Source organism: Nipponia nippon, unplaced genomic scaffold (assembly GCF_047370975.1).
Source record: "Nipponia nippon isolate SJK-2023a ecotype South Korea unplaced genomic scaffold, ASM4737097v1 scaffold_1, whole genome shotgun sequence".
NCBI lineage: Eukaryota > Metazoa > Chordata > Aves > Pelecaniformes > Threskiornithidae > Nipponia > Nipponia nippon.
Genome location: NW_028262290.1, coordinates 38,492,865 through 38,504,027, shown reverse-complemented (window position 1 = coordinate 38,504,027; position 11,163 = coordinate 38,492,865). Strand labels below are relative to the sequence as shown.

Below are 11,163 nucleotides of genomic sequence, written 5' to 3'. Positions count from 1 at the left end.
ATTTTAGTGGTTGCTTTGAAAATAGCTGCAGGCTCGGAATAGGCTTTATTCAAAAACGTCAAAGAGGAATCAATACTTGTCCACACTCGACCCTACGAATCTGCCCAGGCCGCAAGGAAGCCGCTCAGCTGCAGCCTCCCTGTTGTAAGTTACTCACAGAGCCACGAGTTACCCCTCTGTCCTGGCAGCTCCGACCACCGCTGGCAAGTATCGCCCTTTCAAAGGCGACCGGTTAGAATAAGGCTTTTCCGTTACCGCAGGTTGTAACCAAGGCTCGGTATCGCATCTGGTCCTTCTCTCCTGAAGGCAGGCAACAGCAACAACTTGCACCGACAGCAAAGGAAGGAAGTTCACGCAGGTTCAAAAAAAGGGTTTCATTATAAATTTATTTCTTTAAACATGGCCACTTTGAGATTAATGATACTACTTCAGGGAACATGAAAGAATAATAAACAACTTAATTTTAGAAGGGAAACAATCAGGTAAATCAGGATTTGCTTTTCAAACAGTAAAAGGCCAAGCTCTGAGAGGCAGTAAGTTTTGGCATATGAGGACTAGTAATTTCAAATCCAAAAGTTGGCTTAGTTTTACAGTGAAAGCCGACTGCAACCTTAGCTACCTTTCCATAATGCTGGACTCGGACGTAACTTAAAATGTACAGGAGCATAATGTGAAAAGATTTTTTTTATTAATTAAAAGTTAACAGCAACAGGCACATATTAAAATGAATATGGCAAAGCCTTTACAAATGGCTTTACGCTGAAGCTGTCTCCCCAAAATGGCTGTTGCAACAAACTGTAAACAGAATTAATAAACAGTCTTTTACAATAATAACAGGGAAATACAAATGAACTAAAAGAAAGCACCAGTTTCTCAAACTAGATTACAGTTGTGCTTACTGTACTTAAAACAATGTAAAACAAATTACAAAAATGGAATGTTTTAAGTTTAAAATTAGTCCTTTAATTTTGTCCTAAAAAACACCTTCTCCTTTTCCCATCAAAAACCCATTAGTGGGTAATGTTTCAGTAGAGGGAGGAATACGTAAACAATGCACTTTTTTTTATTATTTTTCAAATCAAAAACAAATTTGGTCACTTAGCTTTGTGCATAGTTTAAGGCATCTGTAGCAATTTGTTACAGTTTCCTCCCCAATGTGGCTGTTCATGAAATTGTCACATTCTAAAAGAATAAATTAAAAAAAAAAAAAATAAAAATGCTGCCGTTCAAACCCTTCCCGGTACCCTCCCGCCCGCCGCCCCCCCCCCCGCCCCAAACATACTCACACACCCACACATACACACACGCTGCAGCGAAAGGGGCATTTGTACCCTTGTTCTGAAGGACACGCTTCCCATCCCACTTTATTTCAGATTGGCAAATACCCTGAGCTGATTATGGTGTTTAGACATTCCACCTTTTTCTTGCATGTGCAGTTCAAGTGTACAATAGCGGAAACAACATGCGATGTTTCCACTGCAGAATCGCAATGCAGTTCGGACGCTTCCCCCCACCCCCAGCCCCCCACCCCTTCCCTTCCCAAATTCAGAAGTGTTTTCCGCTGTTAAAAAATTGCATTCCCATATAGCACTGGAGTAAAGCTTGGCTGTGCTCTATGACGAATGCTCAGTTCCCAGTGCACAAACGAAATTATGGCAAATGGGAGGCTTTTCTGGCATCCAAAGAAACAAGAGCTGCAGTCTCAGATTTGATCTTTTTCTTTTAAAAAAGCAAAAAAACCAAGTTAGTGGTTCCTTCACAGCCATGCGCAAAGGTTAAGTCTAGAACCGATAGTTTTCAGAGTACGTTTGTAAACATCAAGTCTTGCCAGAGGCAGCAGAGGATGGGCACTTCACATTTCCGTATTAAAACAGGGACTGAGTGGAAGGTATGCTTTGAACACATTTATGCAAGTCTTGCTGAATTCCAAGAAAGTGGAACAATCCATCTCAAGTCTTAGATTTGAAGACCGTATTCCAAATTTCACTGAAAAACCAAAACCGTGTGGCACAATGAAGCTTTCGTACTGTTCCTTCAAGGCTCAGTCACTGCTGTGCTTTGCATATTCAAGGTTCCGAACGAAAACCAACTGAGGCGTGTGCATATTGCTCTATGTTCAGATCTTGCAGGTTAAAAAAATTCTGGTTCAAATGGTCTGTGTCAAAGGAAAACTTGGAAATAAATAATGCTGGCATCATTTTACCAAAACCTTGGGCAGGCAAATATCTCCTTTAATCCAACCGTGCAGATACCAAGAGAAGAGGCAGTTTTGTCATGAAGATTGAGGTCAGGACAATCGAGGTTCCTGAGGTAATATGTCTGAGTCCATTTCCTCAAAAGCGGGGTCAACATCGTCACCGCTGCCAGACTGTTCCCTCTGCACTCCCTTCCAGCTAGCCTTGTTCAGTCCCAAGTGGCCAAGCATCGTCTGCGACAGCCTGGTGTTTGAAAACCGGGCCCATTCCCCAAACAGCGGCTCCACTAAGTAGGTCATAAAACCTTCGAAAGCAAGCAAACAAACATATCCAAGTGAAAAAAAAAAAAAGGGGGGGGGGAAAAACCCACTCCAACTAAATATTTTAAATTAGTCACAAAAACTAAACAATGCATCAGAGTATTCTTCTCCAGTGTGCATTTAAAAATTCATTTCAATATTTAGGGCACCTTTACAAAATAATCTCTCAAAATGCAGAAGATTTTACTGGTCAGTCAAAAGAACAGCATTATCGAGTACTGGGTTCAGTTTTGGGCCCCTCACTACAAGAAGGACATTGAGGTGCTGGAGCGTGTCCAGAGGAGGGGAACGAAGCTGGTGAAGGGTCTGGAGCACAAGTCTTATGAGGAGCGGCTGCGGGAGCTGGGGTTGTTTAGTCTGGAGAAGAGGAGGCTGAGGGGAGACCTTATTGCTCTCTACAGCTACCTGAAAGGAGGTTGTAGCGAGGTGGGGGTCAGTCTCTTCTCCCAAGTAACAAGGGACAGGACAAGAGGAAACGGCCTCAAGCTGCGCCAGGGGAGGTTTAGGTTGGATATTAGGAAAAACTTCTTCACTGAAAGGGTAGTCAGGCATTGGAAGAGGCTGCCCAGGGAAGTGGTTGAGTCCCCATCCCTGGAGGTATTTAAAGGACAGATAGACATGGTGCTCGAGGACATGGTATAGTGATGGACTTGGCAGTGACAGGTTAACGGTTGGACTTGATGATCTTAAGGGTCTTTTCCAACCTGAACGATTCTATGATTATATTGGATTACTAATTAACCTCCTTTCTTTAACAACAATGACTAAATAAAGGAAAATATTGGAAAACATGGGGGCAGAATCTAAACATCAGCAACTAAGTCACTACTTTAGAAAACCTAAATTTCTAAAAGACAGATTTTATAACAAATTAATCAGCTTAATATTGTAAAAAGACTGCCCCCCCCCCCGTGCAATATAGTTCAGATTGTCTATGGGTTAAAAATACTGAAAAATACAAATCAGAAAATATTTAAAACAAAAGGCCACAGAACATCAACATACAAACATTTGTATACATGTGTGTGTGTATGCGCATGTGCACTTATTTATAGTGTCTTTCCATGAACCAAAAATTCAATGGTAAGAATATCAAAATTGAATCTGTCAATTACAGAAATATATGATTTTCTAACATTCTAAATCAAAACAGTGCAGCTGATTGAGCAGATCAGGTTTTTGTCTCTAATTTCAAGTGCTAATTCATATTATGTTTGTTAATTTGATTCTTTTCTTTACTACGTTTTTAATTGAGTCCCGTTCAATCTACATGAACAACTTTATTAAAAAAAAAATTATAAAAAAGTCAGTCCTTTTGCTATTTTAAATTCAACTCGAGTTAGCAAAAAAATAACACAATGGCCATTCATGGTTCTCCACCAAATATCTGCCCACCACCCTTTTTACAGCTGCATTTAAAAGGAATGCTAACGTTCCCGAGAGCTAAACCCCGCGAGCTGGCAGCCTGTTGTGGCAACCTCGCTGCGAAAGGCACCGGAGGCTGCATGGACAAGGGAATGAACGCTCCTCCTCTTGCCACAGTGGCCGCTTCAGAGGAGGAAAGTCCCGGGCAGCAGCGCAGGGGAAGTCAGACAGCGGCTTCCCATGCTGCGCCTGCTCTGTGAGAAAACACAGGGGCTTCGGTCTCCAGCACTGTCAGCACAGCACCTTTTGTAAATGCTCCATTCAAGGGAGAAAGGTATATCGAATTGAAAAAAATTGCTCTTTGGAACAAAGTGCTGCTGCACACACACACACAAGAGCACGTATAACCTCCAGGAAATGTATCTAAAAGGCACTTTTTTCAAATTGCATCCTGAAAGAAATCTACTAAAATAAATTGAACTGCAGTTACCAATCTGGATGTTGGCAATAGTTTCTGTCTGTCGGTCACAAAGCGGGCTCACACCCAAGTGATACTTTTTTTCAATATCTCCTAAAGAAATAAAAGTAAAATACAACCATGAAGTCATCAAGTCCAGACCCAAACGGAACCATCAAACACTGGTAGAAGTGAGTTGTGCAAGTTGGTTAACAAGGATGGTATCTTCCAGCAGGCTGAATGCATTTACTTCCCTCCCCCATCTCCCAAAAAAACCCAAGTAGGTCTGTCAGTGAGACTAACAGTACTCTATTTTTCAGCAAACCATAATTAAAGAAAAAAAACCATCAAATGACAGGTTTCCTGAAGGATTAACACACTTCCTTGCAAAACCTCCTAGACTGCTGTAGAAATGACAAATGAAGATCCCCCCTTAACAACATGGAAGAGAATAGCTTAGCCTTCAGAAATTTCTCACCGAAGGCAATTTGTTGTTCTGCTTCCCCACCACCTTGATCCAAGAATAAGCTTCACATGATTAGCACCAAATAAAACAGTTTGTTCCCCATTTATCGTATCCATGCACAAATTAGCATGTCTCAAGTCAGCTAGACTAGCCTGAAGAAGGGAGAAGCACACTTTATTTTATTATTAAAACAATTTAACAATAATGGAGACAATTCACTCCATTTGTCAATAAAAAGCTTTATTATCTGCTTACATAAGTAAGTAGCCTTAACTCTATGGTAACTAAAAATATCCTCCCCAGCTCTTACCTGCTTACCAACAGGCCTCACAGCCAAAGTTTAAATATTGAAGATACTTAATGAATATAATTCATAACTTACTGAAACCTCTAGGTAAATGTAAAGTGGGCATAATCTTTCACCTGAAGCGCCTTTCAGGCTGGAGGATCTATTGAACCAGCCATTCTAGATTCAGATTCCAAGCAGATTGTTCGTTGGGTCTTTGCAACAAGTACAACCCATGAAAGTAAAAAAATCCCATAATGTACTGTAAATCTCTATTAGTCCTAAATATAAGTCCCTTTATTTGCAAGCAGCTATGACTCATAGTCGTTCTTTCCACAAATACATTATGTACCAACAGATACTTCTACTCTTACTTGCCTTGATGGAAGAACTCCTCTGTTACTTTTTCACTCCACTGCTTACTCAGCTCCCACGTCCGACACGGATTACAAATATCAGCACACTTCAAAGCCATCTAGTAAGTTAAGATACAGTGTTAGATCACCTCTCCCTCCAACAGAAGCAACTGTAATTATTTATTTCCTGACAGCAGATTATTTTAAGTTTTGTGAATAACAAACCTACCTACCATTTGTGCTTCTCTCTAAAGTTATGTTCTGTAATCATACTTAGAAAATGCTCAGGGAACTATCAGATCTCATGATCATCTCTGAGTAATATGAAAATTCAGTCAAGTCAAAGTATTTCGGGGCACTATGTTTAGTATATTCACTAGTACAGGAGACAACAATAAATTCAGAAAAAGAAACATCAAAGTAAGCAGTCTTTTGCATGTCTGGCTCTAAAGTTCACATTTTTAATAATGTTTTGCACAGGACTGAACTTCTCTCTTTGTCCAGTTTCTTTTATAGCCCACAATATGAACCTAAAAATAAAAATTTCCATAAACCTAAAGACGACTCTCAAATCTTTTGTTTTTAAAGCTTGCTAAACCTCTCTCTAGCACAGCTGCAAACTGATTCACAACAATAGTGCTTTCCTTTCCTGAAATAGGTTCTGACAAAGCTTTTCACAGTTCTGAGACTGCACTGGAGTCATCAGAAGAACTAAACCTTGTCTTGGTAACACAACTCTCCTTGGTTTAGCAGCTCTAAGCTATCAGTCTTACCAACACACAACATCACTTGGGAGAAGTGCTGGGAGGAGGGGGAAGACTGAAGTGGAGGGAACAACCTTTTTGTAATGAAACAAAATGACTAAAAGATATTTATACTTCACTTTGAAAGTAGGAGCTGGTCTGGAAGAAGTAGTATTTAACATTTTAAGTAAATTATTGTTGATGCTAAAATGATGTTTTCAAAAATGTTACCAAAAATATCACCTGTAAAATGAAGTGACGATGGTTCGCATTCTCTAAACATAGGTCTCCTCTATCCAAATGGGATCGAAACATGGACAGATACTCATTTTGCTGACTGATGTCTGTGGCAAGAATGAGATCACCTATCTGGCTTTCCATCAGCTGCCTGAAATTAGTGATACCAAATATTCAAAAAGCGTAACAATTAAGAACAGCCATCACTAGATTTACATGTCTTTTTATCATATTATTATACAAATACAAGCTTTATAATCAGCATTTTCACTGAACTGCTGGATTTTTTTTTATTTTCCCCCCTCTAAAAAAATCCTACAACATCCATAGAAATATTAGGATGTTTCATTGGCAGCTTTCAGGAAGACTAAAACAATTTTTAGGTGGTTCCCCCCCCCGCCTTTTTTTTTTTTTCCTTAAAAATGCACAAACTAATTGTTTAAAGCTTATTTCTTGCTAAAGTAGGTGAAGAGGTTCTATTTTAAACTGCAGTTGTGGTGGCAGAATGAGAAAAGGCTGCCAAGTTTAATCTAAACAGGTGCTCGACTATATGAATACACTTCTTCAGTGTGCTCGCAGTAAATTTTATTTTCTGAATATCACATTGCACCATGAACTGCTCTACTCCAACAGCATGGTATCTGGGAATTCTTAAAATAGACCACAATCTACGTTTTGTATTCGGAACTGCCATGCAATAATTTAGCTTTTTTTGCAAGGCTGTCTTACTTAAGTGACAGCTTACTTACATCTTAAACTAATCTACGCTATTTTGTATAAACATACCTGTTTTCTAATGACATATGTGCAAATAAACCTGACTCTCTCAGCAACCCCACTGCTGATCTCCAGTGATGGTTCTCCAATACTGAGGTATTCTGCGAATGAGAAGGATATTATATGTATCAATCAATGACTTTTTCTTACACTAAAGAGCTATATACTAAGAGTGGTACCAGACAGTTTCGTTGGGTTTTGGGGGTGGTATTTTTCTCTTCCTGAATACTTTTGTTAGCTTGCAATTTTTTTTTATCCCAGTGACACGGAAACAACGTCCTGATTCAAACCTACCCCCAGCTAAACACATCACAATTTATACTCCTCTTCTGTACTCCGCAGGCGTTCTCCAAACTTGGTTTTTACAAAAACCCAATTTTGTCCTTACCTTATATAAAGTTGCTAAGTAATGGTTTGTTTTAATTAGGAAAGGTTGGTTAACGCCTGGGTGATCCAAGTCATGTGTGGCAGCTGCTATTAAACTGAGCAGAACATCCCATGGAGTTAAAGATTTGGAAAGCTGTAAGATAATAACAACAAATGTAATTGTTAGCAATGCAAGCATGCCCTTAGAAAAAGTCCATGGGTGTCACGTTTTTTTTTTCTTTTTTTAGTGATTAAATGCCAATAGAAACTCAGAGAAAATTTGAATATGTAGAACTAATATTCCACTGACTTTTCACAGTGTTTCCCCCCAAAAAGCCACAAAATCTCAACAATGGTTTAAGCATTCTTCTTTCTGAATGGGAAGGTTGAGTCTTAAAAAATGCTGGCATAGAAAATGCTACTTTCTGGCTGGTAATGAAGTACTATTCCTAACCAGATCCTGCAAAAGCAGCAAATTCTTAAATTTAGCTCTCCATCTCATTTACCAAGTCTGTCTGTATGTGTCAATTCTGCTTTAAATACAGGGTATATTTTAAAAACCATAAAAACCTTTCATCTTAAAATGAAGAAACTAATGCTCTGGAAGACTTTAGAACTGTTCAGAATGGATTTCTACTCTTACACAAAATTATATTTCAAACTCTACCAGGAAAAGAACCGAAGGAGGAAAGTCTGCCAAAAATAAGTATTTTCAAGAAGTATGTGCATGCCGATTAACTCGGCGTGAAACTGCATGGACTTATTTTCACTGTTCATAGCTGTTACTACTTCTGTTTGGGAGGTCTCTGAGTTAAACTCAGTAATAAAGTCTGGCTTGCATTAAAACAGAGGGAATAGTTCTGCCTGCGCAAAAGTGAAATGCAGTAAACACCCTGCGAGGACAGAAGTTTATATTCCGTGTTGCATTTGCCATCTATCATGCCTCACATGTTTATAATGTACTTTGGTGCAACAGAACCAGTAGCTGTATATGTTACTAAAAATACAAAGTCTATACTTGTACCCGAAGCATTACAAAATTTCCATCACGAGTATTAAATAAAAAATGCTCAGAGCTTCCAAACTGCATGCCATAAAAAAAGCTCATCATGTATCAGCTCTGATTTGGCTCACTGCACCGACCATTGATCTGAGAGCAGCACTGAGAAACTGAGTTGGAGGAGTGGGCAAAGAGCCTCTGAAAACCACCCATGGAGCCAGAACTTACTTGCTTTTACCTCGGAAGCAGAATGAAGAGCTGTGCTGCTCAAGAGAATACCAGATTGGTGATAACCTGCATCAAGGTAGACAACTTCTCACCTGGCTAGAGAGCACTACAGTTTTCAATTTAATACAGAAGGACAGGATTTAGCCCTGAAATTTTCTGAAGCATCACTTACAGCAGACTGCCAGCAGTCCAAGTAATAAGAAACAAACACTCAACTAGCTCAGCTCTTTAAGGTCTGTCACACTGCCCCTTTTTAGAAAGAAAGGCCAAAGAGAACTACTGATGTCTTGCTATAAGGTGGCTCTAGCAGAAGCATGCTATTCATTAACGTCAAAGACGAGCAAAGCAAGGGCAACAGTAGTTTCTGGAGGAAAAAAAAAAAACCACCAAAAAACCCTCCAAAAAAACCCCACCAAACCAAACCACTTCAAACCATGAATACACAAGTTTATTATTGCCAGCTCTGACTCAGGCTGCGATTCTATGTAAATGTCATGGGGCACAGCGCTATGTTCAACAGCTGCAATCTTAATCAATTCCCTACTCTGGTTCAACATGAAGTCACACAAAAGACAATGCCAGCTCAGAAGAGGGAAAAAAGAAAAGCATACTGGTAAGTGTGAACCCACAGCCTCAGCAACATGGAGATTCCTCCCTCGCCTCTTTGTGTTCAAAAAGCATTTTTTGTTGGGTTTTGGGGTTTGTTTGTTTGTTTTTAATAAAAAGTGTGTGCATATACACATATATGTATATATGTGTGCACACAATCCAGTTATATGCACACACACAAATACATGTATTTCTGTATGTACATGTGATGGAAAAGTGAGAACGCTTCCTTACCTTGGGCTCTTTTAAGTAACAGTGCATGGCCTGAGTCACATCAGCAGCATGAACTGCATTATGATAAGGGTTTTGACTGTGATAATCTTCTTGAACCATAACTGCAGGAAAATAACAAATATCCAAATTTAAATAAAATAGCAATTTTTTCAAGTACCATTTTGTATGTCCTTGTTAGGCACAGAAATATGCAATATCACAAGTTACATACACATAAAAGTGTCAAAGTCAATAAATCGTCAGTGGAACCAAGACCCAGGTATAAAAGATTTTTATGTGAAGAAACAATATTTTCTAAAGGAAATCAACTACGTGTAAAGTCATCTCAGAGCAAAAATTAAACAACTTGAAATCAATATATAATCTGAGATACTTTGACTTTGAGAACTTCCTAGGAAAGGCTCCCTTTGATAATCTAGCCTGTGTGAATGTTGAGGCAACCTGCAATACAAAATGAAGATGATACTATTTACCAAAGCATCGGGTTGACTTCATATCATGCCTTGAAAACAGACAGGATCAGAGGAATTAGGCACTGCTTTCCTGTCATATGAAGTGCTTTTCTTTCCCCTTCAGGAGAGTGGTCATGGGAAGCCACCTCTACATAGTTTAGGCGTCTTCTCATACTTGTACTCAGGCAAATTTAACCCTATACGCAATTTAGAAAAGAATCTCATTTAGATGATGGTCTGACTAACCACTCCTAGATTTAATATTCCCTATTTAACTTCTTCCTTGCTTTCCTCCTCTTTCCTCCACCTTCCTGGCTGTCTTTAACTTCATAGGTAGAATACTTTAAAGGACATCCACATTAGCTTGAGTACGTAGAGTAAAACAACTATAATGTTAAAGAGGATGGAGGGGGAGAAGATCTGAAGCACACCAATCAAACTGTATTCTAAAGTTTTGCCTGATATGACACATTAGCTCTTTCAAGCAAGCCTTCAAAGAACGTTTTCCTGGCTGACTACGGTCCGTCAGTCCCATTCAAACAACCTCTTTTCCTACTCAGTTTACAAGCCAGTACCCTCCATGTAATTGTGACTGCAATGTTAGAGCATTACTGCCATGGTATTTGTGAAGTGCTGCGGCTCATGAAAAGTGAAAATACTGTAACCATCGTGTCATCTCAATAGTACTCAATGCATAGTTGACACCTCATATGGAAAATAACGAAAATAAGCATCTTTGGACTCTTATTAACCTGCAATAGAACTCCCTTTCACCTGTTTCTCAGATCCAGTGCGTGAATGAGGATGTCCTTGGCTTACTCCTCAATTTTTTGTGGCTTTATAGGCTGGTCCAACTACCTGAAGTCTACAATTTCCTTAACTTATTTATTTTAATAGAGCAGACCTAGGACAGTATTTTGATCACCGTTTGCCAGAACTAGAATGGCACAACAATCCTATGTTTCCAGGAATACAGTACTTTGGATTTTCTCTCCCCCTGTTCGGGTCTGGAAGAAGAACTTGAAAACACACAGTAGGAGACAACAGATCTCTAAGTAACCTTCGGAAATCA

At 39.3% G+C, this 11,163-nt stretch overlaps 1 protein-coding gene across 7 annotated transcripts in view; it reads right to left on the bottom strand.

The window, feature by feature from the left end:
* Positions 1–1,547: 1,547 nt before the first annotated feature.
* Positions 1,548–11,163, bottom strand: part of PDE7A (phosphodiesterase 7A) — a 76,276-nt gene continuing 66,660 nt past the window's right edge. For all 7 annotated transcript variants that reach the window (XM_087752243.1, XM_087752266.1, XM_087752251.1 and 4 more), the window contains 7 exons: positions 9,640–9,740; positions 7,591–7,722; positions 7,212–7,303; positions 6,432–6,576; positions 5,468–5,564; positions 4,371–4,451; positions 1,548–2,499 (listed from right to left, as the gene is read on the bottom strand). In XM_087752243.1, the coding sequence (XP_087608369.1) occupies positions 2,288–2,499; positions 4,371–4,451; positions 5,468–5,564; positions 6,432–6,576; positions 7,212–7,303; positions 7,591–7,722; positions 9,640–9,740 (860 nt within the window). In that variant the 3' untranslated portion in view covers positions 1,548–2,287. The remainder of the gene's footprint in view (positions 2,500–4,370; positions 4,452–5,467; positions 5,565–6,431; positions 6,577–7,211; positions 7,304–7,590; positions 7,723–9,639; positions 9,741–11,163) is intronic.